An 18,246-nucleotide genomic window follows, 5' to 3' on the forward strand; every position below is an offset into this window, starting at 1 on the left:
TATGTATCACACATCTCACATTATGCAAAAAAAAAACAAAAAAACCTTAACATACACAAGTGTACCTACACACACACACACACACACACACACTACCATGCACAAAATGCAAACACCCTAAAATGCAAACACACGCAGCTTCAAGATGTCTCACTAACAGAAGTGTTAAAAGCACAAAGCATACCGGGCATATAACACTAATATGCAACATTTCTAACACACATTCACTTTGAACACAAACACCCACACACAAGTTCACTCCACCACAGTTAAAAAATAAAAAGACACTCTGGATCCAACTGGAAAGCACACCGCCTCCCTGACTCTGTGTAGACGAGGGGAGAGAGAGTCCACTCTGAAAATCAAATACTAATGCAGGTTTAGACATTTATACTAAATTGTTCTTGTTAGCATATTGGGTTTGGGCTGTATCCAACAGAGAAGCTAATCAGGCTAATCCAATTTTGCTGTTCAATATAAATTGTGTGTGGGGAGGGTGTTGACTATTTCTCTCATGTTTAACCTGTAAGAAAAAGGAAGTAACCCCGATTGTTTTTAATCAAAGTTAAGTGTTCGTTTACTGCTTTTAAATGCCAAGTAGGTTTCTTTAAGAGGAAGAGACCTCTGTGGAAAATTCCGCTCTAGTTTTAACTTTATATGGACGATGACGGGCTCTGAACCTTAAAACATGCAGAGTACCAAGAGAAAGGTAAGCCGTAGTTCAGCTAGCAGCCACTGTGATGTTCACTGGCTGTGAGCACTGATTAAAACTGATCAAATTTTTAACATGAACCTACACCTTTCATTTGTTAAGATTACAGTCTGTCATATTGTCCAAGCATTTGAAAAAAAAAAAAAAGCTAGATTTGGATGGTTGACATTAACGGGGTATAGCAGATGCCGCCCCAGTTTCACTTAACTGTAATAAATTCTGATGAGTGTTCTGTTCCATGCTGATCTTGCAGACGTCTCCCCTCAGCTATACAGAGTGCTACGGAGCGTGGGGTTTGTGAAAAGGGATGTTTGGAGGATACACTGACAGGTGTGGGTTAGGAGACCTGATCAATCTGAATCATATTTGTCCCCATCATCATCCTCATCTTCACCCTGGCGGCCCAGCTCATGCAGCACCTCCCTTTGGTAGTGCTCCCAGCTCCTCCTGCTGTACGAGTGCTCCTCCTCCCAGTAACCTGTACACAGACGTACATGTAGAGTTATTCAAACAGTACATGTGGCTTTTTATAATTATGGAATGGCACATCTTGTTTCCAGGCACTGTGTGATGTCATGATAGTGTGTCCCTCAAGCCCTCACGCACTACAGATCTGTCATCATTAAAGTCTGAGGGGTCAGTGTTCAAGCTTTACGATGGGGAATGAGTACTTTACGATGGGAGCGAGTAACGAGAGAAAAACCTTTATTTGTATGTTCCGTGTTAAAAAGGATCATATTGTGAAAAATCCTCTTTCACAGTGTTTTTAAACATATTTGGGTAACCTGAGTGTCTACTGACCCACAAAATGTGAAATAAACACATCCTGTCCTTTGTTTGTGGTCTGCATAAGTCTTACAACACAGAAAAATGCTCCGTTTTAAATATTCTCAACTTGTGATGTCACAAGCTGGATTCTGGTAAAAAAAAAAACCCTCCCCTGCTATCTCCACCCATGGACTTCACCCCCAGCCAAGAACAAAACTTTTGCACAGGTCGGCCATTTTTATTCTCGCTAGTGAAGGAGTGATGTCTACGGGGTAAACTCAGGGGGGTGGGCTCATTGCATTTAAAGAGACACACACACCAAAACGGAGCGTTCTGAGAGAGCTGGTTTATACAGGGTCACAAACCTCCTCTGGTGCTTGATTCATGTTATATTTTGACCAATGCACAGCACAGATGTTTCATTTAGACCACAGGGGGACTGTTTAAAGAGGACATATTATACCCCTTCTCCACCTTTTGAAAGCACCCCTGGGTGAACCACCGTCCGCTTTTAAAATAAGTTGGGTTTGAGCTCGACACAAACATCAACACGGACACTTGTATATTAAAAGTATCATCACACATTCTAGGCTTCTTATTTCCCCTCTTCTTTAAAAAAAAAATGTTTTCCTATAGATATCCAGGATTACCGTGGACCAACTTGTCAGGACGAAAATCTGGATAACTGATTTTTCAGGAAGAATCAAATCTTCGATTAATGCATGAACATGAAGCTGACACGGTACTGTGACACTGTAGCTTTATTATGGGATAGATTATACGCAGTGCAGTAGAGGGGCTGCCCAACTTGGACCCTGACTTATGAAGGGGTGGCATGAGATGTTGTGCATACACACAAAGGACAATCATATACTGACCCTTACTGTCACCACTAATCATATCTACTTCTAACATTAACAACAGTAATATACATTATGGTATCATTTTTAACTATACACATAAAGTAAAAGGTACTATTTAAGCAACAAGCTAAAAACTCTTTGTTTTATGTTAGAGGAGATGAGTTTTGTCTAGCACTCTGACCTCATCCCCCTTGGCCTATATTCATTCTTCAGCGTTACTGAGCCCTTGTCAGATCACTACATACCACCATAGCGCTCCTCTCGGTCACTGTCTGCGTCACTTCCTTCATCGGGGTAGTCATTCCTCCAGTTGCCTTCCTCGTTTTCATCGTCTTCATCTTCATACACCTCCTCCTCGTGAACCACATCAGGCACCTTTAGACAAATAAAATGACCATTTATCTGACAGCCAGTCATCGCTTGTTTACTATGCTCAGACGACTGAGTGTGAAAATAACAAGTCAACCCTTGTTGTTAAAGACACAGACCTGAAATCAATCTATTACACTACCCTGAGCACTTTCAAACAAGCAAGACACGTTTGAATACAAGTCCCTGTAATGTTTCCCTAAACTAAGAGTGCCACATATATGAGAGACTGTTCTGAATACTTTTCCATGTAGATTTTCAGGAGGCTTCTGTATGATGTTCTCATATGTTACATCAGACCAGCAACAACTTCATAAGGTATGGAGTGATAAAAAAAACAATAGTGCCTGATCCGGTGTCACATCCTTGAGTTAATTAAGCAAACATAAACAAAACAGCATGGTTAAATAGAGCAGGTAAAGATCTGTAACAGTCAGGATCATCTGTGCACCAACACAACCTTCTGGATATATTTAAATCCAAAATGCCTCAGGCAATACATCCCCCCCCCCTCCCCATGTCTACTATAGACTCCACCCATGTCTTCATTCACTCACTCAGAGTTCAGCACTCATTCATCTGTCCGTCCATCCATCCACACACACCAGTTCTCCCTCATCGGCGTAGGCCCTGACAGACAGGATGTCCTGGATCCAGCCCGGTGTGACCGTCTCCTGGTAGTAAAGGTCATAGACGTAGTCGGCCTCCTGCTCCTGTTGGTCCTCTCCGAGTCTCTCTCCAGATATGCTCAGACGTTCCCGCAGCATCTTCATGTTGTTACACAGGATCACTTCTGGATCTGAGGACAGCATCTAGAATTTTTTTTTTTTTTTTTTTTTTAAAAAGCAGGAAAGCACAAAATAGAATCTGTGAATGTGATACGGGGGGTAAGCATGATGTTATACAGATATACAAAAGGGGCATGTGCAACTTTTTGATCCAGTAGATTTCGCCCTTAAGCACCAATATTAAACCAAAACAAAGACGCTATTTGGCGACACCTCCGCTTTTCTGAAACCTTCCACTCTCCTCCAGCGGCACACCTCCAAACCCCCCTCCACTCGCTTTCGCACAAAGGATTTATGAATAACCCCCAATTTCCACATACACGGCCCGTCAGCGCCATGCACTACGCCGTAGTTTGGAGTACACGGCAGGTTCACGTCAAGCTGGACCGAAAGTCAGACATTGAAATGCACAGAGCATCCGGTCAATTTCAAAATAAAACACAATATACAGAATCACGATTGATTCTTATGTTAGGTAGTTTGTGGGGATTGGGGGTAAGACAGACCATATTTAATTACCATTAAGCAGAAGCGGTGGACAAATTTGTCCTTTGCTCAAGCTGCAATCACCTGTGGCCTGCATTGTTGAGTTAGCAGGCTAATGTTAGCATACTTAGCTTCACATTGCACATAAATTGACACGGAATGACCGAGATCTAGACACACTTACATGACATCCAAATTAGCAGTGAAGAACCCAAGAACATGCAGTTGAGGTACCAAGAACAAGTTTTCCACCCTAAATCATACTTTATTTTTAAAAATTTATAGAGATCAAGTTTTGGAGCTTTGTTTAGTCTTTTTATTTTTTTACAGAATTGATCTACTCAGATTTTATATCCATGTTTTATTTCTTTAACCAGAGTCCCCGTCCTTCACTTGTTAACCCTCTGTCTCATCAACCGAACCCGTTGACCTGCTGCTGGTTAGTAACAGAGTAACATGATACACATGCAAACACTGTAGTTTAAAAAGCCAGGCTGAATGAACAGAAAAACAAGCCTAACTTAAACTTCACAACACCAAGCTTGACAGAGTAATAATATGCATTTAAGGGACACTGGTTTAGCAGAGTAGTTAGAGCATGCACCCTTTGAGCAGTCTGGACTCTGAGTAGTATGCATGTATTGATTCCTGGAATTACTTATCTCTTAGAGCTGAAAAATAAATAAATAAAAACTCCACTCACTTTGCCAGAAGGCTTGTCTTCCTGTTCTTCCTCTGCATCCTCATGTACAAGATCTACGACCTGGATTTCACCCAGACATGTTTTATGCTCTTTCCCAGTCTCCTCTGCACCCTCTGGTGCATCAGTCTGGGGGGTTGGGTGCTCAGCTGGGCTTGACACCCCTGTACGGAGGTTTGACAGTATTCTGTAGCGTTCTTCCCTCCGTGTACTCCACTTTGTGCTCCTCAGGTCTCCAACTATCCGCTGCTTGCTCGCAGCAGAAGGGCGCAGTGGGTGGGCCATACGAGGCCGAGCCAGAGCCTGTCGGACCTGCGTCTGAACAGGAGCATCCTGGAGAGGAGATGACAAACTATCAGGCTCTACGATGATTTGAGAAATAGAATGGTCTTCAATTCTTATGGGAACCAGATGTTTAAGGGAACTGTACATGATGCACCACAAAAAAATACATAACATCACACATTTCTTTATTTTCAACTCCAATCTTCATTGAATCAACGCCTGATTTCTCAAAATGTCACATTTAGCTGATAGGCCTGCACTGTCTATTACTATCAAAATAAAAAAGTAAAAGTAGAACAATTAAAAGGTCTTGATTTCATCAAAACAGCTAATCATGGTATTATATTATTGTTACAGAGAACACAGACTGTCTATGTCTATAATGATTCTGTGAGTATTCACATTGGTTATTCTGGTAAATATACGTGGAAATGGAAGTAGCCATGTCATTTTAGAAGCCTAAAAAAACGTCACAGCTATGAGGGACAGAAAATGACTAAAGTATAAATAAATAAATGTTGGGAGAAATGCATACAATAATGTATATAATTAAATAAATGCATCAATAAATATATTCATATTTATTTATGTGTCCATGTTGTACAAGGAAAAGTAAATATGTAAATTAAGTGGGCCGTCCTAACATTACTGAAGTAGGATTGGTCAATTTTGAAAAACAGACAGAAGCAAATTCACATATATACTTTTCCTCTTACGACCTGGACACAGAAATAAATAGATATGTAAATGTAAAAATACAGAAATAAATTAATAACTCAATTAATGTGGAAATGTATGCATTGATACATATATAACTTTAGAAATACGCTAATAAATGAATAAATACATGTAAAAATATATAAATAGCCTTTTTCATTAACAAAGTGTATTTATTAATTGATGTATTGTTTTCAGCATTTCTATATTTATTGATGCATTTATTTCATTACTTATACATTATTGTATGCATTTCTCCCAACATTTATTTATTTATACTTTAGTCATTTTTTGTCCCTCATACGTCACAGCTTCGCTAAACGTCAATATAAAAGCTAACGCATGCTCAGGCTAATGTTTGAGTGCTACGCTAACAACAACTAGCTGAGTATGCGAGTCATTCACCCATCATTTAAATTACTAACTACGTCAAATTCATTTTGTCATCAGTCCGCCAATTTTAGTGAATCATCACATTTGTATCGAGAAGCTAAATGATGTTTATTTGCCGTTCTCCGCGTCAGCTGCGTAGCCGCTAGCCTGCTCTCCTCGGCCGGGCCTCTCACCTGCGTCGCGACGGTCGCCACGAGTTTGAAGACAGAGTTTTCTATCTCGGCCTCGTTGGGCTCCGGTACCGTTTCTCCTGAGCTCTGGGACGGCTCTGGACGGATACGCTTACATGCCAGCAGCAAGGCATCTGCGGGGTCGATCCCCCTTTTTCTCTTGACTCTGAGAATCGTCGTGTTTGGATCCATGTTTAACCTTCTGTCTGTCTGAGCGCGTCTGCTGCTCCGTCTGGCACAGAGAGGAGGGAAACAGACAGAGCACTCACTCCGCCTTTATTCCCGGATACCACAAACGTCACACCATAGAGTCAATAAACATGGAAAAAACAGCGCTTGATTAATGACGTTTAATTATGATTACAGTATGATATTGTTATATACTAATAAAAGGAAATATACACGGACAAACAGATTAAAAAAACAGCTTCTATCCCAGAGCTGTGGACAAACTCCTCAACCCATAAACACCTCCCCACCCATAATAATAATAATTACCCAACTGCTGCTAACTGTTTAATATTACTTGTGCAATAACTTTGTAATTCACTGCTTTATAATTGTCTATTTATTTACTCAGTCACTGCACTTTAACTTTAACTGTCTATTTATTTATTTATTCATTGCACTAAAACTATTTATTTGCTCATCCAGTCACTGCACAATAATAACTGTATATACTCTTTCACTGCACCATAACTTCACGTATTTGCACTATCTCTCTATATATATTTGTTTAATTAATCAGTCACTGCTAAATAATAACTATATATATTCTTTCAGTCACCTCAACTATCTATTTATTTATTATTATTATCATTCATTCAGCAATTTCTCTGGCCACTTTTTACATATTTCTCTCTCATATCACCACAAATATATTTTTGTTGTTGTTTTTGTAAACGCTGCTGTTTAGGATTGCTGCTAACGAAGTTTCGTTGTGTCCTTGTAATGATAATAAAGATTCTATCTATCTATCTTAAGAAAGGTCGTTATAACCACAGCACTGATGTGTCATAACAGTTGGAGTAAAGTTATCATGTTGCAGTTCCACAAACAAGTTTAAGCGGCCTCTTTTCATTGACCATTAAGTCTAAATTCTGATGTTGAAAAGCTAGATTATTTTACAGTATTATAATAAAATAATTTATATATTTTTTAATTATCATTGTCATATTATAGTAGTAGTAGTAGGTTAGTGTCTCTAAAGTTGTTTTACATTGTCAATATATATTTCTCAACTAGGCAATTCTGCTTTTTTTAATGTCAACTTTAAAGCTTGGTTCCCCTGAAGGTGGAGGCTTCTGCTGCTATCTAATATGTGTCGCACCAGCAGAGAGGAACCATTCTAAAAGTATGCAGACCATTATGTTATTATCAGTCTGCTGCAAGACAATGGCACCAGTCATGGTTCAGTCATCCAAGACTTTGTTGTATGGTGTGAAGAATCCTTCCTTCTGATGAATATTTCTAAAATGTTTATTGACCTCTGAAGACCCCCTCCAGGCGCAGGGAGTCACCACTACAAGAGTGTACAAACCTACAGATATCTTGGAACAATCAAAGGGGACACCATTGATGTTATGAGAAAACTGTCCATTCTTCCACATAAACAGAACTTTGATGACCTTATTCTATCGTGCTTGTATTGAATATTTCATCTTTTTGCTTGCTGTCATGGTTTAAGGAACCTCTCTCGTAAAAACAGAAACTGTCTAAATCAAATTGCACATATAGGTAGGCCTAAAGTACCATCCTGTAAAACCAAGTGGTACAAAAATACCTTTGTCCCAGCAGCCATCAGTGAGATAAACAAGTCATAACAATGCAGCAGCGATGCTGGAGGAGAAAAATGTAGTACTAGATTATATAAACGAGGTGATACACCTCAAGGGGCTTTTCCTCATATAATACATTTCAATCACATTTATTGAACTCAGCACATTTGATCTTGTTTTAACTGATGGCTCATTTTTATCTTGCTTTTACCGCCCACTGCACACTTGCTCAAACGTCCTAAAATGTTTGACAAAGCACAGCACAGCACTTGTCGGGAAATACTGCAATGTTGAAAATAAGGACAGAAGGTTAGAGTACACTCATTAGGGGAAGACAACTAACAAGGTGTTACAATCAATGAGTGAGTCAGTGGAGTGCGTTCTAGTTTAAAGGAGAAAAATGCATGACAGACAATAAATGATTGACAGATTTTTTTCAAGGGGACAATTACTGCAAAAACTCAACTCTAACTGTTGCCCATTTGACTGATTTATTGTCATAATATCTAATTACCCTTAGAATAAGCCACGTTCACATGACAAATCTGAATACTATTTCAAGAAATTAAAAGCAAAATAATAATAATAATAAGATAAAAAAAAATGCAAGCAAATTGTACTTGGTCAGATAGTTCATTTTATGAAATGTAAATACATTTTGCTTGCTGCATTAGCAAATATTTTTACCCATTGCATCTACTGATTCTTGCTCATTATCTAAATGTATCAGGTAAATCTGGCTTATATATCAAGGGTAATTATTAGATATTTTCACTTGAAATTCTATTTGGATTTGAGTTTTTTCAGTATTAGAAGTAATTCATGGGAAGCACTGTGGAAGGGGGGGAATGTATCGTTGCTTTCTTAAAGGTGACTATGATTAGAGAATTGGGGAATATTGGAAAATTGAAACCTGAATATGTCAGTAATGCGAATATATATTTGTTTACCTAATCAGTCACTGCAAAAATAATAACTGTATATATTCTTTCAGTCACCACAACTGTCTATTTATTTATTATTATTATCATTCATTCACTGAACAGCAATTGCTCTGGACACTTTTTGCATATTTCTCTTTCATATCACCACAAATATATTTTTGTTTTTTGTTTGTTTTTGTTTTTGTAAACGCTGCTGTATAGGATTGCTGCTAACGAAGTTTCGTTGTGTCCTTGTATACAATGATAATAAAGATTCTATCTATCTATTATCTAAATTGATTTGACTGCCGTAAAGCTCCAACAAAGGAGAAGATGTTCCCACACTTACACACTAGGTAGCGGTAGTGTACCTTGAAGTTGACTGTCAACCCCTCTATACACGCATCCGGCATAAATCCGAAGAAGAAGTCACACTTCCGCTTTGCGTGCTGAAGCGGGATAGTGTTGTAGGTCTGCGCTGCACGTTTTTCAGATACAAGATCTCTTTGTTGTTTAACGTCGCTTGTTGGCATCGACATGGTGAAGTTAACAGCGGAGCTGATCGAGCAGGCTGCTCAGTATACGAACCCTGTGAGAGACCGAGAGCTGGATCTACGAGGTTAGTTTTACGTTCTGTAGTTAGCATTGTTAGCTCGCTGAGGCTAAACACGGGCCTCTACAGTAGCTGAACCCCGACCAATGTGTCGGTTTAGTATTCTGACTTTCTGATATGAACAGAAAACTTATTTTATTTCAATATTAAGTTACTACAAGTTTACATTTGCTTTGTCTGAAATTAGCTAAAAAAAAGTCTCTGGCAAGTATCTCCTGCAGCTCTGATAGTTTAGCTACATCTACGTTTAAGTAATCAACCAGATTTATGTTCAAAGAAGACACTGCACGTTATTATTACGTGTTTTTGTGGACTGGCCAATTAGCTGTTAAGTGGTATAGCTTGCCATTATGGACTAGGAGTACATATGTCGGTAAAATAGAACAGATATTAACAGATTCCGCCTTCCCGGTGTTACGGTGTAAAGAGTGACCGTGTTAACTGGTGACTTTCAACTGAACTGTTCTTGTCAATGGAGTCTGGTGTTTTTTAAGAGTGTGATGTACTGTAGCTGTTTCTGGTTAAAAAGGATCTTACCTTTACAAAGAAGTCCACCATTACCTGAAGAACTCTACTTGAGCAATTTGAAAGATTATTAGATACACAGCTTTCAGACATAAAACAAGTAGGACTCATGATTATTCACTTTTTAACTTTCAGCGTTTTGAGTACTCGTGATAGAATCCAAAGACACCTACGTTGTCTTTGAAACAGTCCAACAGCAAATGATATCCAAATGTAAAGGAAACAAGTTCCTCCTCTCAGCGTTCATGAACATGTTCATCCTACAGGTTATAAAATCCCAGTGCTTGAAAATCTGGGAGCGACCCTGGACCAGTTTGACACGGTGGACTTCTCTGATAACGAGATCAGAAAACTGGACGGCTTCCCGCTGCTCAAGAGACTGAAGACACTCCTGATGAACAACAACAGGATCTGGTGAGATTCAGCTCTAACAATTAATTTAAGACATGCAACATGCCGTTTCAATATACGCTAACATTAGATACGTTTAACCATGACTGTGGCTCCACACAGTCAGCACGGGCTACACATTATCAAAAAGCTAGCCCCTTACCTGAAGTGTGAATAAAGGTCAAGAGATGGACAATGACAGAAAGGACTGGTTCTCACGACAGGGAAAACATGAGGCTGGCGGGGTCAGCTCACCTACACACCGGTCTGCCGGGTTAACGGCAGCCTCGATTGCACTGGATGGCGTTGTGGGCAGCGATGAGCCCAGGCTTCGTCTATGAGTTCAGTTTTTTGTTGTAGTCTTGACTTTTATAAAAGATGATACAGGGCCGGTTCCAAGTTCGTGGGCTGTCGAGTCTGGTAGCTTCAAGTCGGTCCCCCCCCCCACCCCACGAGTGTTACTACGGCTTTTAAAGGCGACACAGCACTCGCTCTGTGTGCACCAGGAATGGTGCGTTTAAAGACCTTTGGACAACACTGATCAACACAGCTTCAACCCATTTTATATTCCCCCCATGAAAACCTATCCACAGTAATTTACAAGAACAACCTTACTGTTCCCTATCATCTCTAACATCAACTTGTACTTTTACTTAGCTCTTTAACTCAGTAGAACGCCAAATTGAACAGCAAGACATTCAGCCAGTCTCACAGATGACTGGAGGAGATCCTGAAGTATGTACTCATTGAAAAATAGATTTTGAATCATGAATCCAGAATCAGAAATAGATTCTCATTTGACTTGTGACCCCAAGAATCAAAATCAAACTGTGAGACACCCTAGATTAACTAGTTTATCCTACTTTCATTTCAGTTGCTATGACGCTTCCACTCTTGCCTCTTTGCCATTTTTAAAGAGACGCGAAGTGATGATACCAAATATGGTTTATTTGAGTTGTTTCTGAATGCGGATGTCCCTGAACGTGCAAGAGCATGCTGGTTAAGAACATGTTGAATTTATCAACACTGACTACCTGCCGTTGTGAATACGACTCTGGTGTGCGCATGTTTGACAAATTCAGATTATTTTTGCACACATTTAGCATTTATTTGTAAGACAGAATCTAGGACCTTTTCTATGCTCTATTTTAAATTACACCCCTGGACTCTGCACTCAAATCTTTAACCTCAAGATCTGTCACACATTTGGATCGGTGACTCTCTACACCCCTAAGAAAGGGAGCCCGACCGATTCATCGTCCAGCCGATAATATCAGACGATATTATCATATCTACTGAGTATCCGTATCAGCTCATTTTATTGCAGAGTGCCGATATTGGATTTATTCACCAGTCAAATAACATTAAATTTGAATGTCATTGTATAACTCTAGCAGTTATTTTGCACCAGCAGAGGGTGCTATTTGCATTACAACAAGCATTATCACTCTCCAAAGCAGTGATACTCAACCTGAGGCTCCTCATTTGGGACTAGCTGTGGCTCTTTTAGGTCCTACTTGGAAAAAAAATAAAGTAATTATTTAAAAAAGGGAAACATTGTCAGCAGAAATTGTTCTTTTGAGGGATCAACACAATACATCTGCATATCTATATCTGTCTCTATAGATCAAACATACATCAAAGAAATATATCGGAAGAAATAATGGTATCAGATTTATTTTCCTCCTTGATATCGATATTGGTCGGCCCCACTAGGAAACGTATATCCTAACCAGCAGTTTATATCAGACTGGGAAAGACACACAGTTCACTGACTCACTGAGCTGTATGGGCTGACTCATCATATCACATGTAGTAGTAGTAGAACAAGTTAAAAATGTGTGGATTTGAAAGTGTGTGAATGAAAGCTGAATGTTTGTAATTGTGTGAACGTTTCTCCAGCCGTGTAGGTGAGAACCTGGAGCAGTCTCTACCCTGTTTGACTGAATTGATCCTGACCAACAACAACATCCAGGAGCTGGTGAGTAGATATCTCAATGTGACTATAGGAGAGGCTGATGGTGCAGATAAAGGGGATTGAAGTTGAATCTGAAGTTATGAACACAGAAGAGAAAACATTCAGATCAGACCTGAATCATGTATCAGCAGAAATCTGTTCTCTCTTTTATGTCAGTGTAAATATAATAAACATCTTTAAAATGTGAGTAAAGTTTACTGCACACACCTCCCAGGAGATCAGATATGTGACATGTAGAGCTGCTCGTGTGTTTCCCTCTTGAAGTCCTTAAATCTGATGTGTCTGTGCTGATCTGAGTTTGATTAGTGAGGTCTTAACAGGTGGGAATATGTTATGTTTGTGTGCAGGGAGACCTGGACCCACTGGCCACTGTGAAGACCCTCACTCTCCTCAGGTAAGCTGGTTATGACATCATAAGTGATCTGTATGAAAGGCACACTTTCATTTCTTTCTAAATGAACATTCATACAGAGAGCGACTCAACGTGCCTGAGAGCTAGAAACAAAACTTTAGGAACATTAGAGAGCATTAAAAGACAATTTATAAAAAAATAATACATGAAAATATCAAGAAAGAAATGTGACATAAAGCAGAATTTAGTAAAAAAAAAAAAAAAAAAAGAAGGCATAAGAATACATCATATATAAAAATCCTTAAATGTAAACATGTACATGTATTAAACATGTGAATTTCAGTTTGTTAAGAAACCCGGTGACGAACAAGAAGCATTACAGGCTCTACATGATCAACAAAATCCCACAGATCCGTGTGCTGGACTTCCAGAAGGTAAAACAAAAGGTAAGTTAAAAAAAAAAAGAAGAAAAAAAAAGATTTATATCAGTTTAATATCCTGTATGACTGGGAGTCATGGATATGTGTTAGAGATGGAAGCTTAAACACAAGTCTGAACTCTGATTGAACCCTAATGCTATGAGGGGTGGAAGTCCCAACAAATGAAAACAGTTAATATTTATGTGAAGGGAAAAATCAAGTAATAAAAAAATATTCAAAACATATTTTAAAGGTTATTTTGGGGCTTTTTATGCCTTTTTATTTAGGATTAGGGCAGTGGATAGAGATGGAATGAGATGCAGGAAAGGAGCCACAGGTTGGATTGGATATAGTCTCTGTACACGGGATGGCAGGCTAACATTTAGGCTACCGGCGCCCAAAATATAACATTTTAATTAAACTAGAGTTTATGCCACTATTATCTCATCTTTAAAATATATCGTTTACAGACACATGTTTGAAATGAGTATAAATTAGGTATTCCAGCCAGACAATACCTTTAGTGCATCAGAAAGCTGTTTTGCTAACTGCCATTAACTAACCAAAGAAGAAGAAAGCAGTGGTGTGAGGTGACGCAACAGAAGAGTTACAGACTGAACAGAAACCATCTCATTTACTTCTAGACTGTACAGTCTTTGATTTTACCGAACACTGTTAATTAAAATGAAAAGTTCAACCATCGTGTTACTGAATCGGTTAGTTTGTTTACGGTCATTTCCATTATGTGTTAAACCTGGTTTATACTTCCATGTTGAATCTAAGCTGGAGATTCACTGTAGGTTTGTGTAGCTCTGTACCTTCACAGAAGCCGGGTGATTTGATGCACTTTTCATCACTGATTTGATAATAAAATGTATGATACTTCCACTCCTCATATAAAACATCTCAAAGGTTATTAAAGTGTGATTCAGGTATTTTTTTTACACCTGACTCTATCGATTACTTTCTGGGTCTAATTGACAAATAGACAGGAAAGTTATGGAGGAGGAATAAGACAATTGAAGCAGCTGGAAAACAGAAACTCCTTTTTCCTTTGCGGTAAAATGACTGTATTTATCATAAGTGCTTGACTGTTTCAATCAATAATTTTTTATTTGTATAGCGTCAACTCATAGCAAGTATTATCTCGAGACACTTTACAAAAAGAGTAAGGTATTTTACCTAAAATACCTTACTCTTTGTCTTTTAACATTACAAAAGAGCAGGTAAAAATACCATAGTCTTTGTTATGTTACAAAGAAATGTAATGTTTAAAATAAGTAATCTTTTTTTGCCAAGAAGGTCTATCTCTGTATGGATCTGTAATGTTGTCAGACGAGAATAACAATCTGAGCCTGTCTGATTAAAAACAACACTTTTAAGTGGACACAGTCAGTCACTGCCCGTTCTGAAGGAATCACTGGTCAGGTGAAAAAATACCTGAATCAGTCTTTTGAGTTTATCTCCCTGAGAACGTCTAATTGACTTGTTTTCAAGCAGTTCAAGGCAAGGCATGAGGATCACAGTGTGTTTATAATAAGCATGTTCTCTTTAACTGTGTGGTATCATCATAGGAACGCCAGGAGGCGGAGAAAATGTTCAAAGGGAAACGTGGCGCTCAACTTGCAAAGGATATTGCCAAGCGAACAAAAACGTAAGATGAAAGTCCACGATGGACAGCAGCTCCTCAGAAACACTGGATCCTGACTGCTGATCGGTTCAATCTGTCTCTACTCTTATGATCTACTCTGATCGCAGCTAATGTAACACATGAACACAGCGTCTATAGGTCATAAATCTATGAGACAGCCTTTAAACATGTGGAGCCACAGTGTTGCTCAGGACTGCTGTCCGTGGACATGTATCAGTTTATGGAGCAAAGAACAGATACTACACTGGTTAAGAGGTCGCACAGAGGAGCATGTGTGTTTTCTGGAGGTCTAAAGAGGGTGCCTTTTGTTTCAGGTTCACTCCTGGAGTGCCAGCACAGCTGGAGAAGAAGAGGACGGGGCCGTCTCAGGCTGACGTGGAAGCTATCAAGGTGCGTGTCTGACGATCTGAACATAAAATCTAATCTGCAGGTTCTACATAGAAACAGGAGGTGTTCATCTTCCTCTACCTGGGCTGGATGGATGAATTACCGTGGAGGTGGAGATGAAGCATTGACCAGGAGAATGTGATGTCATCCGAGTTAACAGTTTATATATTGTGTGTGTGTTTCAGAATGCCATTGCTAATGCCTCGTCATTGGCCGAGGTGGAGAGGTTAAAGGGGATGCTGCAGGCCGGTCAGATCCCAGGACGAGACCTGAGAGAAGGTCAGTACTGATCCCACGCTAACCCTGGTCTCTGATGGAGATACAATAATGTATTCTAACACGTTCTGTATTAATGTGACTGTCAGTCAGATTTGTTTTCTAAAGGTTGGTTACACAAAGTTTTAACCACCTTTTTTTATAATAAACTTACAAACAACTAACAAAGATTTAAAAATATCTATATATATTTTTTAATTGATATAATAATAAATAGAATCACAAATTGTATTTTAGTTTATAATTTAACGCTGCTTAATGTGCAGTTTAAATGTAGTGACAGTGTTGGCAGCTGGTGCACAACATGATGACATATTTAGTTCTGATGATAGAGATATGAAGCAAAAGGACTACTAATGAGAAATAACACAAAAGTATGAATACAAATGTGTCTACTCTGTCTTTCTATTGCAGATGAAACATAAGTGGTTTATCTTTAACAGCCAAATTAAAATAAGTATAAGTTAAAATAAGTATAATATTTCAGCATCATTTTCTTTGTTTCATACCGACCCGGTTTATTCTTTTGAGTAACGTTGTTTCTGATTTATTTCAACTCAATCTGGTGAAAGAAGCATCTTCTCTGTTTTTCTCTTGCGCTATGACCTAGACAGACTCAGAGGGCAGAACAAACACCTAGCTGTGGGTGTGTCACTCACCTGGGGGAGGGGCTACTGCCCTTTGTGATCTCACTAAGGGGAAATCTCCAATGGCCTTACATTTTCTGAAAAGTGGAGCAGGCAAAAGACGGAGAGGATGGACTTTTCTCATGATTGGGGGGTTTGTAGACAGAATTAGTGTTAGTGAAAAACATGGTAACGTGTATTTTGTATAATACGGGACCTTTTAATACGATATTTTATTGATATTTGTTATTTAAGTGATTGATGGAATCAAACCGCTCTGGAGCCTTAAAGAAAAGAACTTCAGGTCTTCGGTCATATGTTTAACCAAAAGCTTCAGGGAGAGAGAAGAGGGGTGGTGTTGAAGATGGTGTATGTGTTAAGGGTTATACATGTTCTTTTATCACCATAAACACACTTCATGTATTTTCACTCAGTCCTATGTACTCTCTCATACTGCTGCAAATACTCATCATATCACAAGGTGTGGACGAGTCTGCTCCTAGACCTCTACTCAGGAAACATGTCTGATCTGTGTAAATGTTAGCTTTGATTTCTCACTGACATCATTTAAACTTGATATTAATCGATTGATGTTTGTTTTTCAATCAGGTCCAGCTGGAGTGGAGGAGGAAGAGGAGGAGGAGGAGGAAGAAGAGGGAGAAGAGGGAGAAGAAGAAGGAGGCGAGGATGTGGTTTCCCAGACTGAGGATCAGATGACTGGAGGAGAGGAGAGGGATGATGGAGATGAAGATGAAGAGGGGGATGAAGACATGGATGTGGAGGCTCATGTGAATGGATCCTGAGAACCCTCAAAGCTTTTCTGTTATTTTATTTCTATGTTGTTTGACGCAGGATGTTTTTTTTTTTTTGTAAATTGACACACATTAAAGTGATTTCTTATACTGCTGAGTGAGTTATCTTTTTTTTAAATTAGAATAGAAGTTTATTCACATAAGCACAGGTACAAGACTGTACAGGTAACACTGGATTTATTACGCATTGCTCCTGAAAGCAGCTTTACAAAACATCAATCAAGTGAAAGGGGGGAAAAAGAGGGTTTAATATAATAGTGTACACTATAGGCAGTCCAACTTCATTGTATGTAAATTATCTGCAATTTAAAAGGTTATCCCACACTGATGACATAATTTTAAAGGATAAATATTCACATTTGCAGTAGCTGACTAATGCAAAAAATAAGGCTTCATAGATTTAATCCTTTTTTTTTTTTAAACCCTGCAATAGTGCAAAAAACATGTTTAAGATCTAGTTTAATCTTTGACTCCTATTTGACCAAATCTGTCATTTCCATGTATGATTCATGAAATGAAAGTAACCGGCCTAGCTGTTAATTAAACTGTTGAAATCATGAGTGGTATTGTTAAAGTGTAAGAGTTGTGCTTTGTGTGGTTGTCGTATCAGACACGCTGACATAAATCAAAATAAAACAATTAATCTATCCGAAATAAATGTTGTGAAAAGCCACCAGCAGTGATTCAGTTCACGTTTTCACTCATGTTAACTTGTTAATGGTTTTAATAGTCGTTTAAATTAATTAGAGTTTAAATGGGTTATTATGGCTATTTGTAAGAAATAAGATACAAAGCTTTGGATCTTCGAACTCTGCACACAGTGACATCTAGTGGCTGTACAACGTATCTGCACCTTGCAGACCAACACAAGACGGTACACCACTGATACAAAAATATGTATGCGATATATAAGTCCAACAAAACAGAGTGTTATTTAATGAAACTGGGTATAAAAATATCTGCATAAAATGTAGATGCTATTGGGCAATATGTTCAAACAAACCTGATAATCATAATGAAACACAAGCACTAGCATGAACAGACCTGTTTGGTAGTGTGACTGAGTTCAGGTGCAATTAGAACAACTCCTACATCAGCCTTCATTTAAAAGGACATCATGAGAATCATTTAACACAATATGCATTAAAACCATGCTGGGGAAAGGAGAGCAGAGGGATTCAAAGGTTTGGGTGGACAATTGATTCAAAAGCAAAAGAAGTAGAAATACATGCATACATGTCAATACCAGCTCATATTGGAATAAA

At 38.7% G+C, this 18,246-nt stretch overlaps 2 protein-coding genes across 2 annotated transcripts; one reads left to right on the forward strand and one right to left on the reverse strand.

Moving 5' to 3' along the window:
• Nucleotides 1-885: 885 nt before the first annotated feature.
• Nucleotides 886-6,503, reverse strand: slc7a6os (solute carrier family 7 member 6 opposite strand). The gene is made up of 5 exons (XM_061042594.1): nucleotides 6,255-6,503; nucleotides 4,690-5,019; nucleotides 3,318-3,524; nucleotides 2,589-2,718; nucleotides 886-1,190 (listed from the first exon to the last, which is right to left on the reverse strand). The coding sequence occupies exons 1-5, from the start codon at nucleotides 6,441-6,443 to the stop codon at nucleotides 1,063-1,065; spliced, it is 984 nt and encodes a 327-aa protein (XP_060898577.1). The 5' UTR covers nucleotides 6,444-6,503; the 3' UTR covers nucleotides 886-1,062.
• Nucleotides 6,504-9,376: 2,873 nt separating this feature from the next.
• snrpa1 (small nuclear ribonucleoprotein polypeptide A') lies at nucleotides 9,377-17,071 on the forward strand. The gene is made up of 9 exons (XM_061042607.1): nucleotides 9,377-9,571; nucleotides 10,357-10,504; nucleotides 12,383-12,461; nucleotides 12,806-12,852; nucleotides 13,154-13,256; nucleotides 14,804-14,883; nucleotides 15,195-15,270; nucleotides 15,453-15,546; nucleotides 16,779-17,071. The coding sequence occupies exons 1-9, from the start codon at nucleotides 9,490-9,492 to the stop codon at nucleotides 16,970-16,972; spliced, it is 903 nt and encodes a 300-aa protein (XP_060898590.1). The 5' UTR covers nucleotides 9,377-9,489; the 3' UTR covers nucleotides 16,973-17,071.
• The last annotated feature ends 1,175 nt before the right edge of the window (nucleotides 17,072-18,246 follow it).

Source organism: Labrus mixtus, chromosome 1 (genome assembly GCF_963584025.1).
Source record: "Labrus mixtus chromosome 1, fLabMix1.1, whole genome shotgun sequence".
In the NCBI taxonomy this organism is placed as follows: domain Eukaryota; kingdom Metazoa; phylum Chordata; class Actinopteri; order Labriformes; family Labridae; genus Labrus; species Labrus mixtus.